At 39.1% G+C, this 25864-nt stretch overlaps 1 protein-coding gene across 1 annotated transcript in view; it reads right to left on the reverse strand.

Moving 5' to 3' along the window:
- Window positions 1-3758: 3758 nt before the first annotated feature.
- Window positions 3759-25864, reverse strand: part of LOC110370192 (zinc finger homeobox protein 4) — a 122897-nt gene continuing 100791 nt past the window's right edge. The window contains exon 5 of the mRNA XM_021325933.3: window positions 3759-6725. Within this exon, the coding sequence (XP_021181608.3) occupies window positions 6106-6725 (620 nt within the window). The 3' untranslated portion in view covers window positions 3759-6105. The remainder of the gene's footprint in view (window positions 6726-25864) is intronic.

Consider the following 25864-nt stretch of genomic DNA (forward strand, 5'->3'; position numbering starts at 1 on the left):
AAGACTTATTGCGAGTAGGATGGGTTATGTTTGTCTCTGTGTGTGCTTTTCCAAGTATTCGGTTACGAAATGGTAAAAAGCTTTACTTTAACGTAAAAGTTTCAAGATGTCATGAATATTAAGTCTTCCACTCCTCTTTTAATTTACCAAGAAAGAAAAAGTACCTACCTCTAAAAATTCATAGTACCTTTATAATAACTTGAGTCCAACATCACCATCAAATCCCAAACACCAAAAGTAAAATCCAATTTAAGATAACCCGCACGATACAATAACAGTGAAAATTACTGGCTGCAACTATGTCTCATATATGTAAAATAATGCGGCCGATATATCGTAACCCCCCGACTGTGGGTGGCGGGGTGTGAGGAGATAGACCCCGCGAGCGACTTATTCCGATATAATCAATAACTTAGTGAGATCCCCTTTGCATCCAGCCATGTGACAGTTTCTCCAATCGAAGCGGCTAAGGGTTGTTTTATACATTTTTGTTCAAACAGCGTGATTAGAGACGCGACGGCGACGTGCGGCTTTTTGAACTTGACGTCGTTTCAGATAGTTTGCCTTCGTTATATCGTGCTTTTTGGTAATAAATGTTTGCCTCCCGATTCCTTTTCTTTTGCATAAACGTGTGTCAATGTTTGTTTGAAAGGCCCTTTTGGTTATGTTGCGTGATTTTTCGCGTGTCGTTACCATTTTCGAATTCATGTTTTGATTAGATGTTTTCTTCAGATTAAGGTAATGTACTGTTTTATTTTTTGAACTTTTTCCAGCTTGTACCTTTCTACGTCTTTCAAGTGTTTAGTAGTAAAATGCTTGTAGAATGACATCGTTAAGGTCCATGTAGTCGCAGCCATCTTAGAACGCTCTACAAAGACTGCACCTAGCTCTAAATTGAAAGACTTACTAAGTCTAGCCACAAGCTGAATTAAGTTGGGATTAAACTTCTAGATTACTTCAACTCACAAAGATTATAAAACGATATAAAATTCAATTTTCTTCAGTTTCTTGAGTTTATTTTATGCTCAGTATTTATAATGCGGTGAAATAACTAAATGCCATCCGACGTTATTGTATAGGAATATCAGAAATTAGAAATACATCAGATTCTTCAAGTAGACCGTGGCAGTGATCGGTGATTTATATAAACAATGATATTTTATTGTTTTAAGATAGATAAACTTGGCATGTGACGGAACTATTAATGTCATACCTGTTTTATTATATGTATGTGTGTTATGCAAGTTATAAAAAGAAAATATTTTTTTATGAAAACGTGTGTATTATAAAATTTATGTAGTAAAAAGCGTAGATACATATCTGGGCGCTATTATAGACCTAGGATATTATATATTTAAGATATGTCTATCTATGGACTTTTCTGTTATATTTTGATTAGTTTCTTTAATTTACAGTTTACCTGTATGTAAATTAGTCCAATTTAGTAACATTTAATTTTATTACTCACGCAAAAGCTTTTAAGTTTAGATATTTGCTTATTTTTGCGTCTCAAATTATTGCAGGCTTAGCAGCTTTTTTTGCGGTTTTGCCCGTGTCCCATAGTAAATGCCTTATTCCATAGGATACTCATCATCTTCCGAGCCTTTTTCCCAAACTATGTTGGGGTCGGCTTCCAGTCTAACCGGATGTAGCTGAGTACCAGTGCTTTACAAGGAGCGACTGCCCTATCTGACCCCCTCAACCCAGTTAACCGGGCAACCCAATACCCCTTGGTTAGACTGGTGTCAGACTTACTGGCTTCTGACTACCCGTAACGACTGTCAAGGATGTTCAATGACAGCCGGGACCTACAGTTTAACGTGCCATCCGAAACACAGTCATTGGTGTCTAAGATATACTTAGAAAGTACATACAACCTTAGAAAAGTTGCATTGGTACTTGCCTGACCTGGAATCGAACCCGCGCCCTCATACTCGAGAGGTTGGTTCTTTGCCCACTTGGCCACCACGACTTCCATAGGATACTCTAATACTGAAATATTTTTCTATTCACGATTCATGAATATTTTTGATAGGTACAATTTATCTATTTAATGTCGTCAAGGAATCTTATGTTTAACAGTGTCGTGAATTGAAAAATATTTTGGCATGTAGGTATTATTTTAATTCCAAATTCGCTAAGAAAACAGCATGAGCATGCTTCATATTTCTGGATAGGGACTACCTACATAACTGCTTACTATTTTATTAGTTGTCAATCACTATCCCTCTAAAAATGTGCTACTAGTCTTTTTGACTAATTAGGTATATTATAGTTTAGTTAGTCTAGTATCATATCATACTTACTATACCACACATTACTTACAGTCCTGACAAGTACACTTCAACTTATCAATTGTTTTGACTCCTATAATGATTATTTACCTCACTTGTCCACCCGATGCTCGATACCTACTCGATACATATGTACTCGATACACATGACTCGATTGACTTGTCGGTTTGTCTACAAATGACAGCCTATTGACATAAATAACTTGTTATACGATCGTCAGGTTTGACTCGGAATTATATTTGTTTATTAATATTTATTGAGTATTATTTGACACTTATAAGTAATTTGTGTTGACTTTATTCGTGTAAGTATGCTTCAATCTTGATCCTTTTTGATATCTTTGCCATCATTGAATCGCATTCAGGCATTTTAAATAGCTGATTCAGAAGTAAGATGCTTTGAATGGTTATTTATTCGGCAATAATAACAAAGAAGTTTATATAATTTAAATATAATTTAATTACGATTACCATTTCCTAATTATATACTTACTGGCCATTCATTTACTTTTAATCCAAGAAAAATTTTTAGCGCCTAATTTAAAGAAAATACTTACTTGTAATGTTTCATAAACATCATAAAGTTGTAATTTAAACAACATAATTGTTACTGACTCACTGGCCATGAGCATTAATCGTAAAGTAGTATTAAAATTGAAAACAACAATTCTCTTGATTAAAAATTTGTAACTATGTACCTAAAATTATTTCCATTACTGTACAGTTAACTTACCCGCACACTAGATACTTTTAGTCGGCCGATAGTTTGTTTGGGCTCTTAAAACAGTATGGAGATGAATGGCCACACACACATTACAGAGATCAGTATTTAGACGATACCGGACCGACTGAAAACTTTGATTGGAATCAAGATCTTCTCAAATAAATATATTTGCCAACTATTGTGTAAACTGTCGGCCGACTTTTTAGTCTTCAGTGTGCTTTATTACTTTTTATATTATAATGTGCATGCAATGTTGTTGCAATCTACACCATGTATGCATATTAGATTGTTAATTTTATTGATTATATTCAAAGAGCTCTAAGAAGTCTACATTTTGTTTTGTAATCGTAGCAAGTGCTACGAAATTTTCTTGGCATTTTATTTTTATTGTAGTATTGTTATTTCATATTTATAATATCTAGGATTATCCTCAATAAGGGAATAAATGAAACTCCAGATTCTGATAAACTAACTTTGAGTTTATTTTTACCATTTACACTTGACAATGTATTCGTAATCTGTTGTCGGCTACGGATGGCATGCGTCGTAGGCGCGTAGCACGCGCGTAGAGTGTTGCTACGCACACGTCATGCGGACGAACTTAAACTAATTGCTACCAAATCAGCTAGTCAGTTGACAGTTTCACATTCAACTATGTATGTAAAGTATCATAAATTATACATTAACATTAATACAGGTACAATCAGAGAAAATTCCCATTGTTTTAGTCAAGTGATTTCCAAAAAAATCCGTGTAGAGATACAATGTATAACAGACTTTAGTTTTACAATTAGTTAATAAGGACTTTTTCTCAACTGTACCAAAAATAAATTACAATTAAAGAACACCTCAGTTAACATACCAACAAAATTGAAAGTGAATCTTGACTTTTACTTCGTGTATACATTTAACATCTTGTCACAGATTTAAAATAGTAGGAACGGTATATTTTACTAGTAAAGAACTTTAAAATAATTTTAGTATTACAATACAGTATTAGGAACTATGATAGGCTTTGAATGCTACCTTTTTACGATCATAAACTAATATTCGTAACCAACATTATGTAATATCTAGAGGGCTTCAAAATTCTACACAAAAGGTTTCACTATTAACAGAAATAAATAAAATATACATGAGAGTTCGACAAGTCTGAAGTAAACGATATTATACAAAGAAACAAATAACATGGCCGTGGCGGCACCTCTAGCAGCAGACACAACAGACTAGTCCGAATTAATCTTAAATATTAAAATTTGTATTCGGAAAGTATAGTGAAACTCTAGATGCGATAATATTGAAATATACATAGGAACCATGATTCATTCCGCGGGCTCTCGCCGCGCGGAGACACAACATCGCACTACCCACACGTCCACCTACTCTAACTCAAACTTACACGTACATATACTCCCGATTACAAACCAATCAAAATAAATATCTCGCCGTCACGTGCGGTGGCGCCTAACCAATCATATTAAATACTAATCAAACAAAATAATTGTGTTGTAGACGCGCGCCTTCGCGAACTAACAGCGCTCGAGCGCGCCGCCTCCGACCACGCGCCGTCTCCTCTCTCTGTACCTCTCGCGTGTCGACTGATAAATATTACAATGTAATCTTTACTGGTGTTGACTCGAATATCATTATATATAAAAATCTATTTCATTTCCAAATGTAATTTTGACAATATTAACCTTGAGGTGTAACCCCAGACGCCGCTGGGAGTAGTCGCGGAGAGAGGGGGCGCGCTCGAGCATCGGCACATTGCACACACACCAGCATGTATACACATAACAAGGACCGCCGGCAACCGGTGGAATAAAACATTGCACTTTATAAAAAAACAAACTCAATGTTGTAGTAGGATCCACTCGTAGATAAAATATTGTAGTACACTCCGCTAGATAAAATGTAAATATGTAAAATATTTTTAATAACGTGATCTGTGCCATCGAAAATATTAGGGACTCCACGCACTCGGTAAAGCGGTCGAAGCTGGAGGCGCCGGGCGAGACGTGCCCGCCCGCCGCCCCCCGCCCCCCACGCCTTCGGACACTGGACTCACTTACGCCACTACTAATAATCATTACAATATCAATAAAAATTCAAGAATCACACTTAGTTCCAAAATAAACTCACTTGTTTGCGAGGTAGGCTGAGCGCTAGCGCGCAGCCCGAGTTTCGAGTTCGTTCGTTTTGGAAAAGTTTGCTACGATAATAATTATTATAATTAAGTGTTACCAATAAGCCTACGCGGTGTCGTCGCGTCTCCGCGGGCGGCTCTGCGCGCTAGAAGCTCTGAGTCGCGCGGTGCTTACACATCGCATGTAGGGCGCGATGCGGCGCCGTGCGAGCGACAGCCGCACAACATAATACTCGAGGTACTTCCATGTAGATCAGTTGCGTGTGCGTGAGTTCACGCCGTTTCCTGAGCGTGGAACCCGCGAGAGAGGACGACCGCTCTACTGCCTAACATACGTACCTAACTTCGCTTCATGTTTAAAAAAATCATATACGTATATCACTATATATATCTCCATACATTTACGATGCGTCAGGAACTTCTTACGAGAACGTATCTATGCCTAAAATTAGAACGATTATATGTATGTATTACATAGCTTTAAACAATAATTAAATCGTAATTATCAATATCGATAATATTATATGCCATAAAGATAGGAACTTGCTTTCCTGGGAATTGATGTTAAGAGTGTGTGGCGACTCCAACCGCGGCGCGCGCGCTGCCGCAACGATAAACGTATATAATAAAACCTGTCTAACGTATGATATGAAGTGCGGGCGCGCGGCGCGGCCGGGGCGCTGCCGCCGCCGCGTCCCAGTGCGCGGCGACGGCGGAGCGGCGAGCGGCGGCCGTCACGCGACAACCGCCGCGCCGGACTCCCATTAACCTATACTTAAACAACTACAAGCTTTAAATATAACTAGGAAAGTGCCGCTTCTGCGGCGACATTCATCAACGAAAAGAAGCGTTAAGAGCTAATAGTGAACTGCTGCGTTGTCGGACAACGGAGAGAGCGAGGGGCTCTAATAGATAGTAACTATACATTTCTTCAGAGTAGGATTAGTGTCCGGCGCTCGCCAGGGGGAGCTCGCCGGGAGGCTGGAAGCGTGGCCCGGGCGCGCAGAAGTTGGCGTTCGGGTCCTTGGGTGGAGCGGTCTCCTGCGCGGCGCGGGCGGCCAGCAGCGTGATCTGGTTCACTACATCCTCCATCTCGTGCGTGAGGGTCTCTGGCTGCTGCACTAGCTGCGGCTGCGGCATGCAGTTCCGCAGGTGCTGCTCAGTCTCGGCGTGGCGGCGGAACTCGAGCGCGGTGCGGAAGCGCTCGGCGGGGCAGGCGCGGCACTCGAGCGCGGGCTGCACCACGCGGATGACGCCGCGCGCCGCCTCGCGCCCCACGTAGCACGAGCGTGCCTGGTGCGCCTGCAGCGGCGCCGGCGACGGGAACGCCACCTTGCAGTGCTTGCACACGTAGCACAGGTCGAAGTCCAGCTCGCGCGCGCCGGCCGGGGCCTCGGTGGCGGGCGGCGGCAGGCGCAGCGTGGACGCGCCCGGGTCCCCCGCGATGTGCCGGATCTGCTCCAGAGTGCTCGCGGGCAGCTGCAGCACGCTGGCGCCGTTCCCCGTCTCCACTATTAAGCCTTGCGGTTGTGGTTGAAGAGCTGCGGGGTTGACACTAGGTCCTGTAACAAAATAAAAAATCTGCGTTAAAACTATATTCTCTATAATGAGATAATCAAGAATTAGCGTCATTAACGCCACGTGTTAGTATTCTGCATCTGTCTACATATCATATAGCTAAGGGGATTGCTAAATCGCATCGCGGAGCATCAAATATCGACATTGTCGACACACGCTCGTGTGACACTCGGGCGCGTTGTAAAGGGGTTAATCCACTTACATCGAGGGCCGAGGGTCGGCCCGCAGCCGTGAACTGACCTTTCGACCGAGCCACAATTTTTACACGTTTTTTCAACTTTGTCCTTGTATTTTTGTAAATACGTAACATGTCTCGTTATTCATCGATAAATTGTTTACATTAAACAAAGATAAAGTCAACGTTGCAAATACATGGAGACGAAAAGTAAAACATGATCAGTCGATCTCGTCGTCCCGCAGGCCCAAATTGGGAGTCCCATTGTTCGGAATAGGTTAGCACCAGATAAACAGTGTTTACCTTACTGCGACGCGATTGTACATGCGTGATGCGTTTCTAACGAGCCCAGCCCGGCTCTGTAATTGATTCGGACGCTGCTTTATGCGGCTTATATTCACGAATGCATAATACATAGCTTTTGAGTCGCCATCGAGTTTTATATCGGGGAACGAGCAGCGAAGCTTAAAGTGGTGCTTCACGATGAACTCGAGAACAAAGAACTAACAGATAGTTATGTACCGTCTACGTCATTTCAACTCATTTTATTCATAGTTGGCAAACGAATTTTGCTTATCAAAAATTTTATTTGTATGAATTCTTTAGCTATGCTTTTACTTAGTCCTCAAATGAGTAAAATTTATTTTTCAATTATCCTGCACACTGACTTTAAGTAACATTACCTTACATATTGAAAAAAATAAAGTCAAAGTAAGTAAGGCATACTAAATGAAAAACTCACAAAAAGTCGTATCTTCTAACGCTCACTGCATTCGATAGGCGATCTGAGTTCGTAACCATTCCGGTGATGCGATACCGGCCTTAATCGCGGCTCGGTATCTCGAACAATCCCGTGCGAAACCGTGCGGCTTTCAATCAGACTCTTAACAATCGTTTGGGTGATTGGTCGGTCGTGTTTCGTGTAATGAGGCCTTAGGGACTGCTCATACGTATGTCATGTTCCCTCTAATGGTAATGAACACCGTACATGGCTCAAGTGGAATTCAAAAGCTAATTGAGCGAGCTTAGCATTTGTTCTAATGTAGGACAAAGTAAAAGGTCGCATTTGGTATTGACAGACGTATATGACGGATACATTGTTATTTATTTGTAAGGCAAACCGTTTTGATATAATTTATTCAGTAAACGGCTTAGGAACGTTTTACACATCCGCCTTAGGTTCCATAATCCCTGTAAGATAATCTGTCTTAATATTATTATAATTCCTATTCTTATTTATCAAGCGTCGGTGGCACAAAGCCGGCTGCCACGACACGTTGGCCCTGACGTTAATTCGCAACCCTTTCTGCCAATTAGTTTCAAAATAGCCACACTATTGTGCTGCTAACACGACCACACATCGCACCTAACGATTCCAAATCTACGATTTAAATTAGACCTTTGTAGCGAGTGATAAAGTTGATTATCCGTTGAGTTTCTCGTGGTTAGGTCGTCCACTTGGTCCGGTGGGCAAGTTTAAGTCAAAGGGCTTCTTAATCCGGACTTGTAGGTCGTTACGTGTTATTATAACGGCCTGAGTCGGGTATTTCTTCGCTCATTTACATCTCATTAAGGATGCTATTATTGGACTATACAACGCATTATGCAGACTTTCGTTGGAACTGCTTGAGTTTTGAGCATTGCGTCAACTCCCATTTAAGGGATTAAGTGTCTTCTTTTTTTAATTGGACCATATTTAAGGTGTATTGTTACTATATTTGAAGCTGGATTGATAATATTTTTAATAATAAGGATGACACCTTTGGAGAGTCTATACCTAGGTATTTTGAAGACGCTTTCTCCTAATTTCAAATCCTAAACCTCCAAAAATTAGTTCCATTTCAGAACAAATATTTCAAAAATGAAATCCGTACAAAACAGTGTTACAATATCAAGTCACCCACAAACACGAACCCATTTTTCGCAAGTCAGTCACTGGACCTGTCCCCCAAATATCGACGTATATTAACAACATCAATTATCGGGACCCGTATTGGACGGTTCGGTGTCTGATCCCGAGATATGCAGTCCAGCAATGCTTGATGGATGGTAATTAAAGTGGGACGTGGAAACTGGTGGTATCTGACGTGTTAGTCGTAGATGGTGACGGTAGCGAGTTTAGGAATGATTTGAATGGCGTAGATGAGGAGGGCAAGTTAGTGTCTTACGCTAAGACTCGACAGAAATATGCATTATTATATGCAGAATATTATTGTATCATTAGAACCATTTATCTAAAAAAAACCTTTCCCCATACTCCAAGAACGTAAGCACTCAAATTAACATAACGCCCTATCACCAAATCAATCTTGCCACAAAGCTAAACATTATCGGAGCAGTGTATTCCGAGAGCGTTTCTCCCGGACAGGCCGACAGGCCGGACAGGCGTCCGTCCCATCACTGTCCGGGATGTCCGAGCAATTAGACTAACGGACCTTAGACTTGAACTTGGCTCCTTGTTTGTACAATGAGGTCCAGGGAAACGTATGAGATTGATCTTGTGCATGGCAATTATTTAGTGAGGAATGCTTTCTGTGTCGTTGCGTGTAACGAAGACGGTTGTGATGTACTGTGTTTATAGTATGTTAAGAGACTTTAATGTAGGATATATTTAGACATATGAATGTGCTTTACGTAAGGATTTTCATGTGACAAAATTTTTGTTTTGCAGAACTTGCATACCTAATAGTGCAAGCTCATATGGAACTAAGACGTGTAACCCTACATGCAAATAATTATAATAGGTAGGTACTACATCCACAACGGGACACAAATATACGGGAAATATAAATAGCTCGTATATATCAGGAGGCATTATAACCCACTTACACAACAAATGGGCACACTAACACCCCTAAGTCGATAGTGCATGAAACCCTAGGTGTCAGTCGTTTTCTTTCGTCGCCTGTACCAGTGTAAATACGTGAATCGGCTTTGTACGTCTACACTTGCTGCGGTAATCGAATTAGTATTGTACACGTCGGTCGTACACGTTCACTCATCATATGTCTCAAGTCTTAAGTCATAACAAAGATGATAATGGACAGATTAGTTGGTCGTAGTTATAACTTGGACGAGAGTATACTGTGTATGTAGTCATATCAATGGGTGATACTTGAAAAAGTTTGTTTTTTTTTGGCAAGGGTCCTAATTAATCTGAGTCCACCTGTAGGTACGGTCCCAGTTAAGACGAATGAACGAAACAGATGCTATCACAAAAGGAGCCAATTGAAAAACCTTATTTTTTGCTGAACAAATAAACTGTCTCGCAATCTAAAGCGATAATCGTTGGATGGAGGGAAGCAGGGAGCGGTCGACTCGACTGCTTCGAGTCATCAATCAGCCACCGGCCTGTGTCAACTAACAGGATACAAAAAACATTAAGAAGTAGCAACTACTCGAATGTAAACAAGAATTAATTATTCTACTCTACAAAAGGAACCATCAAACAAATGGACTTTCTACGTGAAAATGCTGAAACATCGCTTCACACCCCAAAGCAATTCTAGAGACCATTAACCAATAATTTCATCGAATTTTATATCCATCATATTAACGCGCTGGCGGACAGAGCTCCGCGTCCATTATCCCAGCTTCCTCCAACTCCCCGCGGAAATCTCACCGCATTCAAATATTTAATTACTTTAGCTCTCGATCGTTTATATATTCGAGTGGTATCATAAAACTCGCTAATGCTTTATAATTAAAATATTCTCAACAAGCCGTGGCGTAATGGCACCTCCGGCGACGGTCTCCTCCTTCGAAAAAAACGCATAAAAAATTACATTCACCCCAGAGGACTCACCCCTTGTGTCGGGAAAATCGATTAAAAAGAGGAGTCGCGGGGCGAAGTGACGCGGGCAGCGGGCGGCGGGGACTTTAATATGTACGAAAAAATGCACGGCGCTGCGGGAGCGAGGGAGAGACCCAAGGAGTGGGTCTCGAGTTGCCTTCAATTTTTATAATTACGTTCATACGTGAGCGCCGTCGCTTTCCACCACCGCCGCCGCCGCGCCACCCAGCGCCATCCGATTACTTATTTAGAATAGTTCTCCGCTTCATACTCTTGCTCGCGATTACTTTTTAATTATTAAAAGCCTTATGAAGCAACTTGCCAATTTAAAACATTTGAACAAAGGCTCCCTTTTTTTGCTAAACATTGAAAGACTTAACAACAACAACTCGTCTCTAAATAAGATGTATTCTAACTTTTTCGTTTTCAGCGACAAAATCAATTTCCATCAGTGAGAGAGCTCCAAAGTTTTCCACACACACAGCAATCAAGGAAAGATGGAGGCAATAAGAACGGGATAACCGACTAGAGGACGTTATCTCAGGAGACGGTTTGCAAATGAGCGGGCCACGCACACACGCAGCCCCGACCACTCACACATACGCTAATGCTGCGTCCACACACGCCACGTATATGCGTGCGTACATTTTATAAATAGATATCGCTTTTTTTATCCGGGTACAAGAATAGGGGGTCGCCACCCGAGGAGGAAGGAGACCCCTGCGGGGGACGTGTTGGATTTCAGATTGCTACGAACTGCAAAAATGAGGGATGAAAGAAATATAGCTTAAAACGCAGATATTTCCCGGCGTCTTAAGGCGCTGGGGTGAGCGGGGGCAAGGGGAGTGTGTGGAACAAAGTAGAGTGGCGATATTGAACCAAAATGAAATGGTAAACGAACCGTGCGCGTCCGATCTAATGCGAATTTATAATTTGGACATTGCCCCGGACGGCGCACTCTTTGAACTCGGGAGGGGTGGGCTGCTAACGTGAATTTACAAAGAGTGCGGATGTGATTTATAAATAGGGGAGATGGCTGTGTATGCTGACCATTCATCGCTGGTGGAGGTTATTTTTTCCATTAGCTTTGAGGTCGTTAATAAGCGCACGTCGGTCGTTTTGGCACAACGAGCCAGTGTTTAGGCGTATCCTCATTGCGCAGGTTAACGCGTGTGTCCGCCGACCTAATTGCCGTCGCGCCGCGTCTAATCGGGATATGCGCCACGCGATAATTGCGACAGATTACAGACACAATGCGCGCTCTTCCGATTACTGAAGCGATCGCACAGAAGCGACAATCCGCCTGTATTCTACATACTACAGTGGATTTCAGTCATCAATAATGTATTGTGAGATTGACACACACCATTGTTGAAAAAAAATACTGCGTTAAATGCCACTTAATTCTTAAGTGCCTTTAATGGGAACAGGAAAAAAATCTGCGGTACAAACGTCGCGTCTTCCAGCTTAATCTTTATTGACTTTATTACTGGCGTTAAGTGCGACAATTGCAAGTCTTGCTAATTCGTTAATGAGGTATGTAGGTGTAGCGCGGGCGAAATAAACGTTTAATACTAACAAGCGACGCGCATTAACGCTAACTAGACGAAAGAATGTTAGTCTGCATATGATGCAACCGTACTACGTATCTATGCGCGGCAACTAGAGCGGAGCTAATAGATTTACTGAGAGTGCGTGACGTCACTATTTCAAACAGAGAGGATCGAAACTGCGCTGTCTAAGCGGGAAAGTGAAAATTGCGTACGTGAACTGGAAGAAAAAATATTAAAAATTAATCAAGAGCCCGAACGGGCGAGGAGGAGGGAAGGGAGCACATGTGTCGACAAAAAAGCGTCTCCCTCTTCGGGCACGTGCGAAGAGCCGTTCCGGCCCCGTTCCGCCGCCGAGTTAAAAGTTTCTTCGGACAAACAGAGGATTTGTCACAATTACGGCGGGGCGGTGCGTCCCTACTTGATTAAAACCTAAATCACGTGACGTGTTTACAGCCGCGCCGGAGGTGTTTTCAATTTGCCGACTCCTGGACTCGCCATTGGCGTTCCGGACACGTCTCGACGCACCTATCTGGGGGCGGACCGGCGTTTTGAATTTGTTGCGAATTAAATTATTGACGATCTAATCGGCGAGCCGATCTCACTCGGACACCCACCCGCTGGTAGCTACCACGCTCCCACCGGCCGGAAGAGCGTCACGTTTCTTAATTATTTTTAAATGTCGCGCCCGAAATCCGTAGTTGATTGCGACGCCTCTGCATTTCGCTACGGTAACGTTTAATCCATAAAAAGCTACGTGGAAAAAGGAGATTAACATTTGAATTAATCGGGAGATTAAACATAATGAAAGAAAATCTCATTACGGCGGGTATAATGGCGGTGAGAAATATCGCCCGGCGAACGGAAAAGAAAAACGCCGCATAAAAGAAAAGGCGCGCGCGAAGAAAATTAAAAGCTCGAACGAAATTAAAAAATGTTAAAAAAAATGTAATCGACGCCGGAGCGCGATTAGGGGGAAATGCAAACAGGACGCGGGAGCGCTCGGGGGTGCGGGCAGCGGCGGGGGTGGAAAGTTCTCAATTAAAGACTGGCTACGGAGTCTCCTTGTAATTAGATTCTTTTTCATCTCCTTAAATCAGCAGCATCGCGCTGACACTCAGTCTGTTTAATTTGTAATCGAGACTTGTTAGCATCCGTGATTCTTTTAATTTCATTTTCTCGTTCAAGTAATTTTCTAGCGAACCGCTTGATTGATATTAAATTACGTGTTTGCTGTGATCAATTTCAGATTTCTTTAATTTTCCCGCTGGCTTCTATTTCATCGATATCTCATTGGTTTTATAGATTGCGAATACGGTAAGTAATTCATTTAGTGTCAGGCTTTTTACTGTGCTTTCTTCGATATAAATTGCTGAGCTATTTTCTTTATGTGAGGAGAACGTCGAAGTCTCCGCAACGCTAACGATGCTTTTAGCTACATGACTAATACAATTTCTAAGATGATTCCTATACTCTTTGTAACTACATCTCTTGGACAATATGATTAAGGACACTAGCGAAATGGGACAAAAACTTATTTCATCTTCCCGTTCACAACATATGTATAGTATGTACAAAAATAAATAAACTCATTTTCTCAACCATACCCACAGTGGAACAGTTTCAAAATACAGCATAGATATGGTAATTACATATATCGTGTGAAAATATTTCCACAAACGATTTCATAACACGAGATAATCTGGCATTCCATTCATGCGGCCAGTGTTTCGGAAGCATGCCTCATCGGATAGGCAAAGCGGGTGACCTACTAAGAGCTATTAAACAATGAGCTCGGTGTCCGGTGGACGGCGTAAGTAAGTGCCGCCTCCACGCGACGTATCCTCATTCCTAGCTCGTAATTATAATTAGCACTTACGCGGCCAAACATGCGGAGTCTTATACTGAGAGGATTATGTAGATTGTAGATCATAGTTTTGGTGTCGATAAAGTTTTGCCTGTTTTGCCATAGTTTTGAAGCTATTTGCAAAAGGAACCATAATTATGTATTCATATTAGGCAATACTTTTGCTAAAACAACAGACGATTCCAAAAAAAACTTGACCTCAAAGTAACCGCAAAAAATCACTGAAATGAAAATTTCAAAGCGGCAATATCATTAAACATTTCCCCTTGTTAATTATTCATAAAAATAAAACAAACGATTTCTCAGCCATTCAAATAGCTCAAAGTCAAGGAAAGCGTTTGTAAGCAACACGAACCCTCGGGCGAAGTTGCTCTGAGTAATTAATCCGTGGTGTCCGAGCGAGCGACCGAGCGTAATTAAACATCTCGCCTTGTAATTACCGACTCAAACTTGTCGGAAGTTGTCGGAAATTGTCGGCAGTTGTCGGCCCCTGGACGGGCTTAAGTGGTCAGGCTGAGGCCAATTAAATCCGCCCCCGACGACGCGATTAAGCAATTAACGCGGATGGGCGGGCGGACACTCGCTCATTTGAACAATCCTGGCTTTTCCTGTTGGGAAACTTCTGATTTTAGGACCTTCACCACAGATTTGGGGGAGGGTTCTGTTTTGAAGGAAGTTGCTTATGGTAATTGTGGCTTAAACCTGCTTCGAAGTTTATTGCAGTTTCCTTTTCAGGGATTTTCTTTTGTGCTTAATTTTAATCCACTTGTTTCTTTTTTATTTGATGACTTTTTTGCTTAATTTATGGAGTTTTTTACAACGTTATCGCTAACTCAATCTGAGAATTTCGTTTTTAGCACCATTTCCGATATTTCTGTATTTAAGATGCTCAATGTATCGAGCGAATGCCAAAGTATCCACATATCTACGTTCAAATACACGCAAACAAAAACAAAACACATTGAAACATCAATAAAACCACAGCCTAAACAAACAAACAGGTGTTCTCACAAGACAAAGACGAAGCGATTAACCCACATTAGCGCCGAACTCAACCCTTTACAATAATTAAACAACTTCACCAAATCACAGGGCCCTTGGGGCGAACTCATTAATTAAGGAGCAAGAATCTCCTTACACAGTATCATCCCTCAACCCTTTTATTAAGTCAGTTCGTTTTAATTCAATAAACGCGGTGTAAACTGCGCAAACAGCCGGCAGAGAAAGGGTTAATTTGCATGTCGGTGTTTGCAGGGTTAACCGATGGTTCGTTAGGGTTGGCAATTAGTGGAGGGGAGGAAAACTCATGGGAAAGTTGTAGTAGGTCAGTGTACTGGGCTATTAATTAGGCTGCAGTTTGGAGGGGCGGTGGTAAGTGTGCCAATGTCATCACTGAACGGGGATAGGAAATGTTTATTATATTCAGTTAGGTAAGTAGTTATTATTAGCTTGTAACTTTAAAGAAGAGTAAGTTTAGTGTCTGCGTTGAATTCTTGTGTGTAATTTCTGCATATGTAGGAAGACTACGTATGAAAAAGAATACGACAAATTAATGTGATTCAAAAGAAATGTCTATTTTTAAGCCACCATGGAACTAACTACCAATCATTTCTAGTACAACCAAATCTCAACTTAACATTTCCATTTACTAGAGTAAAAACCAAAAACCCATCTGATAAATAAATTACTAATTTCAAACAACTACTTATCAAGTTAAAGCCTCTATTTAAAGGTACGTAAACTATAATTACAGGGCACAACTCCGTACAAACGAAATGAAGACAAAAAAAAAACGTTAAAAAATTAATAAATACAAAATGGTACGAAAGACAAATGAAGGATCGTAGGGAACGCTTCGTGGGCGGTACTCCGCATTCATTATTCACTAATTTGTTGTTTGAAACGGGTAAAATAACAGCCCACCAATTATTATTAGTATTAATGATAACTTCCCACTGTTTCTCTTACACTTTTTTTAGTGGATTAATTATTTAAACGGTGATACATCGCGAGTTTTATGAATATTTGATAGGCGTTCTGTTGTTCTTTCATTTTCTGGCGTGTCTTAATCAGAGAAGGGTGGAGTTGAGTGCCGTTTATTGAGTAGTTTTTAAAAGTTTTTTGTAGTGTTTTTTATATTAAGTTTAAATTTGTCTATAGGAAATATTTGTGAGCTTTTCTTTGATATATCTTGCCCACGTATATAATTAGTGCGTAATTTAGGAAATTATAAATCAATGATTAAAATACAATCAATATTGTAAAACTTGGCAAAAATTAAAATATATCTCAAATATAATTTCTATATGCACTTTTAATGTGACAAAACTATAATTACAATATACCTACACCAGAATGGCCGATTTCTTCAACATAAACAGCGCGAGCGGTAAATACTAAATCAATTTCTACTGCCTAACATATGATCATTTTCACGGTGTAAACATGCATGTTACGTTGTACCGCTAAAATCGTCCACATATATTAAAATGTACATTTTGTACCAAGCTTCAGCGTCGTGTCGTCACGTCATTTTAGTGTAACATCAATTAAAATAAAAACAACAGAGTAACGGCTATTAAAAGCCGATAATTACGGAGCGCTGTCAGCGAGGTGTTAAACTGTACTAGGGCTGTCATTAAAACTAAGTGATGTGAGATATATCGAGTAATTGCCGAGTTTTTGTTAGAATTTCATGCACCGTTTGACACCGTCGCGGCTTAGCTAAACGGCTGTACACCGTGTTTTTATTTAATTACATACATACGTTAATAATTACATTGGTTTCCACGCTTTGCGCTCACTGTCTTTCGTAATTTAACCATCCATGTAAAAAGTGACTAGAATTCATTGTTCATAGTTCGCGATTTAATCAAACTTACGTGTGTTAATGCCTGTTAGTTTTGGACTAGAAACTAGATTGACATATGACGACAAATTGGTTTCCCAGCCAGCACAAACCTTTTGAGTAATTTTTGTTTAACAGCAGTCATAGAAGCTAATTGCAGAAAAAAACTACTGTAAATAGCTGATATGGCGCTTACTCAGACGTTATTCAAGCAATTTGGGCACAAAATATACTGCTATTAGCTGTGTAATAGCAACGTAAAAGATGAATAATTTTTGAATAATTGTACGACAAGCTGAATATCTTCTACATAAAAAGATTTTGTTCTTTAACACAAGTATTACAGCTCTTTTAGCCAGATGATGAGTGAATGATGAATGAACATATTATAATTGAGTCCTTCAAAGCTCAGATATTCAGATCATACACAGCGTTTAGCTTATTTCAGGTATATTTTAGCAAGAAGTTGATCAAATTAAATATTGACAAATCCGAACAGAGTTATACATATGCGTAGTATAATATTTTACCTATCGTAAATTTTACCCTTATTTAGGCTTGATGAAAGAAATTGTAGGTGCGCATGCAACTTTACCGTGTATATATATATATATTTCGTGTAAATTTTTCACGCGCTTCCTGATAAGCCGGGTTTTGAAGAAATAAACAACATTTTTTCTAATTATGTTTTTTACGTGTAAAATATTTTTTTAGTTTATTTCAATGTAAGGGTTCAAAAATAACCATGTAAAGCTTTTTTAAGAATATTATATTTATTTCGTTATTAAACTTGAGTATTTGAGTATAAAATTCCTCATCATTATAATTAGGTTATGTTGTTCGATAATGGCGACGCACATTCTGAATAAAATCTGATTGCACAGTGGCTTATCGTCTAATGTATGCATAACAGACCATAAGTGTCCACTTATTAAGTTGTGCTCTGGTTAAAAGTGGACTGCATTAAACATTTTTCGACAACTGTTCTATAATAACACACATTCGTACTGTAAATCAAACAATTAGGATTCAGTCATATAATAATAAAAACCCACATTATAGGAAAGCTATATTATTTTTTATTTTTATTTCTTATCAAATTCAGATAATTATAGAAGATTCCGATGAATTGAGAACCTCATTCTTTTAGAAGTCGGTTAAAAAATATTACGATACGAAAAATTACATCATCATCATCATCATCAGCCTATCGCGGTCCACTGCTGGACATAGGCCTCTCCAAGTGCACGCCACTGAGATCTATTTTCGGCTTCAAAAAAATTACATACTTAATTATAACTAATCATTGTAGTACAGAATTCATAAATAGTACCTACGATACAAATAAATAAGCATAGTAGGTACTATATACCTACTACAAACGTGCGATGCATTTTCACGTAGTAACCCTACAAAACTGTCAGCCGGTTAAATTCTGACTAACTTTCCAGAACAGTATTGGGATTCTATAAAACTCGATCAACAACTCGCATTTCACTTCGATTCGTAATGTCATTTCATACTTTAGGGGAGGTAGGGGAGGGATGGGCACTTTTTCACATTTATTGCATAAAAAATCAGATTTTACAGATAATCAACTTTTATTGCCATTTCTTATGTTTGGCTAGATAAAATCAAAGAGCTATCCTAAAAATTACAATCAGTTTCAACATTACGAGATATTTAAACGGTTTAAATAAAACCGTCGACACGTCAAAATTTTGTTTAGTCTGACATGCTTTAGTTGGTACTTACGTAGTGTTTAAAGTTACTTTTTGCTTTTTATAGGGTTTATCGTTTATAACATTTTGTCATAATAATTGCGTACTTTTTTGGGTCGGGGGTTTTTTTTAATTTATAATTTTATTTTATTTCATGGTTTTTTAAAGGAGCTCCTTAATGTTTCCGATGATGATGTTTATGATGGGTTCGCTAATGCGATCTCAGCCAAAGGAAGCTGTTTAACAATCCTCATGACAAACTGGCTCTGAGGAGAATTGCACAGATTGAGAAACAATAAAGATGGACCTTTGTTGATCCAGGGTTATATATCATTCTAGGGTTTCATCCGCCACATCCCATTTCCAGCATTAGGTTCTCGTCAATTAGAAACATGAAGAAAACTAGTCAAGACAAATTAAACGAGCCCAAACTCGATGGGTTTACTAAAAGGCAGTTCAGGGTTACCTATCTTCGTGTCCTAACAGCAGACCAGCTCAGTGGTTCCAGAAGACATTAGTATTTCAAATTTTAGATCCCACATATGCTTGCAAGTAAACTGAGCGTGTAACATTCCTATCACACCTAACAAACGAGCTGATGACCTTGAAGACCTGAACCGATTTCCACCAAACATAGCTAAGAACACTCCCGAATGACATTCCTTTTAAACAAAAAAAACCGCATTACAATCGGATCATCCGTTTGGGAGCTACGATGCAACATACACACACACACACACACACAGACACGTCAAACTTATAACACCCCGTCGTTTTTGCGTCGGGGGTTAAAAAGAATGGTTTGCGACGGGAAATTCCTAAAGATTTAATATAACGAGCAATACAAGAGGTATCAAAAGGTTAAAAATAAAATTAACAGCTGATAAATATGGAGTCCCTAGATCAAGTTGGCAACGGTACCTGAAACAAGATTCTATAAAGGATTTTTAGCGCAGATTTATAACCTCACAAATTTTCACTGAAGAAGAAGAACAAAAATTTACAAATTATACATTACATGGTATGTCCAAGCCTCCCTACCATAGGGAGCATTGGACACTTTTGACTTTTTAAAAAAAATCGGTAAAAAAACTTAAGTAAAACGGTTTTATCTTATGTGCACTGAAAACTAGAAAATCAAAAATAGTTACTTACCTGTCAACCTACGTAGGTGGTCCCGGTCATATTAGACTAAAATAAAAACGTGGGGCCCATAAACTATTGCTGTAGTACCTCTTCTAGAGGTATAATAGGTGTGGATTGCATCGACTTACTATAATCGTAACTGGAGATTTTGACAATCAATTATTAATAATAGAAAATACACATACCTTTCATTAGTTTTCTCTTTATAACGATCCGAAACCGCAACAAAATATTTAAGTACTTTTACGAGTGTTTGTTCTTGACAACTCACAGAAATGACAGATAGTCTATGGATGAACACCGTTACCAGTCGGTAACGTAAACTACCCAATAAAAAAAAAAACTATGATCAAATCAGAATAAAAGGACCCTTTTAATCTGATTTGATCATGTCTCCCAACTGCCCATCTCTCCCCTACCTCCCCTATAGATAGACAGATTTTGGCAGATCTGTCAAAATCTCGACTTTAATTTAGTTCAACTTGTCAACACGCTCGATAGTGTAGCGCTAGTGTAGTTTGACAATGTCAATCACGAAACTTTAAGGTAGAATTCCGTGGGTCGCGATTGTCGCAGCCGCGCGCGACAAAAGTCAACCTATGAAAATGTATGGCACCGCTGCCGAGGGCCGCGACAGTCGCGCGCGGACGACGAATTTCGTGAGCCGATGGCGGCCGTACGCTTCTCAACATGGTCTAGCGCTTAATAACATCTATAGAATTTTAGTAAAACCAGAATTAAATTGTTGACAATGCCGCGAGCAGCTTACGAAATTCGTCGGCCGCGCGCGACTGTCACGGGCCTCGGCAACGGTGCCATACATTTTCATAGGTTGACTATTGTCGCGTCCACGGAATTCTACCTTTAGATCGAAGTCGAAGTGAGAGTGATGTCGAAGTGAGTTGTGATATTTTATAGAATCGACATGCAGCTCTTCTAGCTTAAAAATGTCTAAGTACTTCTCATGAATACGCAGCAAACTTCTGCATCAGAATCTGTTAATATTGTTTTAACTACAGTAGCTGCACATGACGGTAATTTCGTACTCAAAGCGTCATAAAGTAGTTACAACAGCTATCTTTGTTTCTGTTAAGTTACTATATGCTTCATAACAGAAACAACGCCTATTTTATACAGCAGCTGAATAACTGTCAAGGTGTAGTGTGTAATACAACTAAAAGAAAACAGAATACAGCTTATCCAGTATCATGCTTGATAATGGAATTTTATACCAATGTTATACAAAAGATTACACGAACTCTTGAGTAGCAGGTCTTTTTATGATGATTATTCAGTTTGAAGAAATAAAATCCGCAAATTACTAAACTAATTCAGCTGATAGCATTATTATAGCAAGAAATAACTTTAATACATAATTTGGTAATACACTCAGCTTATATTCATATGTAATAAAGCTTAACCCTGCATAGAGTTAAATTCTTGGCCAGTTATCTGACTTGTGTGCTGCCTGGGTTATCTCTGATCATTTTCAATTTATATTATTCGCAAGAATTAAAATTCTTTCTCGTACTTTGTTTACAAATAAATTTGCACTAACTTTACTCATTCAAAGCGTTTGCTAAATAACCATTAATAAGTTAAAGACGTCATAAAAATCCCACATATGGGCAAGACTATTATTTACCTCTGAATTCAATTTCAAAATAAGAACTTCGAAAATTAAAATAACGAATAGCCACATAAAACTCAAGCGAAAACGATCGTGGGTAGGTCGGGGCGAACGTGCGTCGAAGTCTATCAACCGATGCAATTTTGATTGATTGCATTGCTTAGTGTAGTGTAACCAATCTTATTGAAAACTGGCATTGTATGGCATCGGAAAGGCCATAGCTGCGTTCGACGCGCGGCTTGTCAAACGGTTTAAATTGAAAAAGAACGGGGGACAACCCTAAACCGGGGCTAGTAATGCGTTTGTGACATTTTATATTTTAGGGAGTTATTATACTTGGTTTTGGACAAAAAAGTACCTCAACTAATTGGGAGTTTGCCGTACTTGTGGATACAATTTACAATGAAATTCAGAACTGGCATGGCTCCGTCTGTGAGTCTGTCTGCTCAAGCTTCATTACCCATTGAGTTCGATTATAATGATGCATACATTATTGTATCAAATATGGTAGAGTTAATACCAGTCATACATGTATCTGGTCTATGAGGAACGACCACATATGCAGATGTAAAATATTCAAAGCAATCATTGCATTCAGTGCTGACTAACGGATGAATAGCAATGTTCGTCAGGTTGTGCAAACAGTGTTCAATGAATTAAATAAATGAATACGAATCAATACAAATAGGCAATGCGTTCGACACAAAGCAGCCGAACTTAAACGACATGTCAAACTCAACTGTCGATGTTTTTTCAATTTAAATCGATAGAAAGAGGGCGGCTTTATGTGCCAACTCTAAAGAGGGCTGGGGTATCGATTTTTGAAGTTCAAACGCGATTAATTAGACCCAGCTTTTCATTCGTACTCAGCAAATATTTTTGTTAAGAAATACCCAGCGAGTTAACGAAGTGGTATATATTTTTGAATTACAAAGGAATGTAAACATCGGCGGAGGAACAACAATTAGAATAGCCGATATCGGCGCATCGCCGCGAGCCTCAGACCACCCCACGCCACCCCATTATTTTATCTAATCAAAAAGTTTTAAAAGGAAAAATTATGCCGTCCTTTATTATGAGTCAACTTTCCCTTGGAGGGGGAGCAGGGGATATATTTTTAATAACGATTCGACTAAAGAAAGTCATCGCAAGAAAGAATTCTTTTGCGAGAAATGAGAATTTTGGCGTAATCTAAGTGTGAAGTTTTTGTGAATGTTTATTATTATATTTTGTAGTAAAAAGTTGTACGTCAAATATCGCAATGTTGAGACCCGAGTAACTGACAAAAATCTTGGTTCTAATTAGAATTATGTTTACGATTTCAAATAAACTTCCAATATGAAAACGAAGTCAGACTATAATCATTTTTTTAAATATGGTTTCAAAATCAATTTATTACTTGGAAAATAGTTAGGTAAAAGTTTTTCATAGAAGAAGCTGGGACGGGTTAAAATAGTTGACTATCGCATAACATCGTCACACTAACAAAAAACCTAAGATCCTAACTAAAATAAATGCAAATTGAAATCGAAAATTTCACTTGCGTATTTGAGCTTGTTACGTTCAAAGGCGTCAGATGAGACCAAACATTTCTATATAAATTAAGGAAAAGATGCTTGAAAAAACCGAGGGTGCGATTCTCCCCAAGCTTCTTTACTCAACGTTTTCAGTAAATACGCTCTGTTTATCACGTGGCCACACGAAAACGTGTCTTATTTACTATAGTTAAGGTTCACATTCCTATAATCTTGATTGTATGTTTGAATAATATTTTTCTGAGGCGGCGTTATTATTGCACACCTTGTATGCGTAAATCAGTGCTCGGGGCGAGCATTTTTCAGACAAAAAGATGCAATTATATGCAAAGGGAGGGTAGAGCACTCTGGTAATGAGCCACATTTGGAATTTTGTTTTTGGACGCCTTTATAGACAAATAAATTGTGTTAGAGTGTGAAATACATATTTTCAAATTGTTTGGTATGAGGGTACCGATGCACACAACTTTGCAATACCTATGCAAATAAATCTTTAGTTTGCTTTGCATGTTACCAAGAAAATTGATACGTTTTCCAGTAATGTAGGTTTACATCGATGTTGATATTTTTATCCATCGGTTTACATGAATATTACGTGTAAGTTGCGCAGAAATAGCGCTTACTTTTCAACTAGCGCAACAGATGGCGTTGGTATTCAGATTACGTACAAGAACATGAAACTCGGATCAGAATTCTGCAAGAAATAATCCTCAACTATGAAGAAAGAAGTCTTATGCTCTCTTTAAATATAGATAGTTCGGTAGAGTATAACGTTTCAAAATCTAAGTAACTTTAGGAAGAAGACTTAAATACCATTCAAAGTATTATTTCTCTCATGCAAATTTTACTTATCATCCATCTATCGTGGCCCGTTTAACAACCGTCCCAATATGCAATCTATCTTTTGTTTTGGTTACCAGAGATAGAAAGACTTGTCTTACTAGACATTACTTGATTGGAACTAATGTCAAAAATCTCTAGTAACCAAATCAACAGCTTGAATATTGGGAAAGACCGTTCGAGCGTCAGTGGATTTAGTAAATACTGAATATATATCGAGTGGCTTCGAATACTGGGTCAAGGTTTGTCAACCCTGTCCAACGGGATTCAGTGGACAGGAAATGTGAGGAACACGTAGTAACTGTTTGTTAAACTAGTGGCTATCTGAGGTGAATGACTGTGGACTATTTTGGGGATATAGTAGTAGAGCAATCTGATGTTACTGAAAATGTCTTGATATGAATAAGGTATCTTTGACCCCGAAAACAAAGTTAAAGTGTTAGAAAGAAGTTTGAAGGGTTAAGTGTAAGGAAATATTATGTTAGTAAATTTCTATTATACAATGACTTAAAATAAACTTTTCCAGTTTGATTCATAAATTCTAATTGAAAAGATGTGTGCTGGCTGATATTGAATTAAGTCAATCTTATTGGAATTTGGCAAGGCAGAATTGTGAGAAAATTATGTCAACAACTTGTGATTTAAACTTCCAGAACAAATTGATCAGCTTTAAAAATGCGACCTTGTAATTTAAAATGTTAAAAAAGGAACAAGGTCCATTATATCAGACCTGCATATATTTCCTAACAAGTGTTCAATCACATTAATATTAAGACTATTTTTATGTGATTGCGCCCGTTCCTGTATTATATAAATATGAATGGGCTGAACCAAGGACATATTATGTAGTCCCGGGACTCAATGCGTCACAACACCACCTAGTCTTGCATTCAAATACCACTTACAAAACGTGTTCGTATAATTTTCCTAATTTAACATTCTAAAATATGAACAGAATCTGAAGAACACAGGAGACAATTTAACGTTTCTTTTACAAAATTGCTTTGTAAATTATCACTTATAATACCACAAGAGCTTCAAAATTATCGGGTATTTCCCGATAGGTTCGTTGCAAACAAATGAAGGAGTCAAGTTTTTCAGGTTAAAAAATCACGAGCGCGAAGCACGAGTGATTTTTCCTGAAAAACTTGACGACTTACCACCATGTAGGTTGTACCACGTGACGTCGAATGGTGCAATTCTATTGGTCGATATTTGGGTCGGAAAAATAATCATTTAATATTCAATTTAGTGTGAAAATATTCCATTCTTATCTGCAATGGAATATTTTTGATTGTAATAGTAAAAACTTTCCTCAAGCGGTCGTGACGTAAAGAAAATAAATAAGTCATGTTTATTTGAATGAGTTCTCTAGAAGTGTCGGAGATAGGACAAGGAGTGTGACTCACATGTGGACAGAGTCATTGCATGGAGCAGTGCAGAAGCTTGGCGGGTTGTAGACTAGCGCGCGCCCCGGCTCCGCACACCTAAGCTCCACAAGCGAGCGTGTGGGCCCCACGCCGCGCTCTTTTACGTCCACAAAACACATTTCCGTAATCACCTTATAAAGGGATTACTATAAATAAAGAGGAAAAAAGGAAATTAACCGCATTAGAACGAGGAAAAAATGCCGTCCCCTCGCAATATGTGGGCTCCCACTGATAAAACACTTTATGTACGTCTCTCGCGTAAATGAAACAATGTGTTATTATGTATTCCTGTCAGTTACATTCTGGGATCTTGCTTGCTAAGGAAAATTCAACCTTAAGATAGGAAACAAACGACTGAAATTAACGGAGGTAATTGGATCGTCATAAATAATATTTCAGGAGATATAATAATCTTGATTTATATAGAGACGTAGACAACGGGATAGTTTCTAACAGATGTGATTAAAATTATAAGAGGGCAGTCTACATGAGGAAAATCCGCGTAAAACCCATAAAATATATGCAGTTACCCCTGTAGGTTTATGCCCCATCGGGGTGGCGTGGATAGGGGATAAAAAACAAAATGAG

This window comes from Helicoverpa armigera, chromosome 11 (assembly GCF_030705265.1).
Source record: "Helicoverpa armigera isolate CAAS_96S chromosome 11, ASM3070526v1, whole genome shotgun sequence".
In the NCBI taxonomy this organism is placed as follows: Eukaryota; Metazoa; Arthropoda; class Insecta; order Lepidoptera; family Noctuidae; genus Helicoverpa; species Helicoverpa armigera.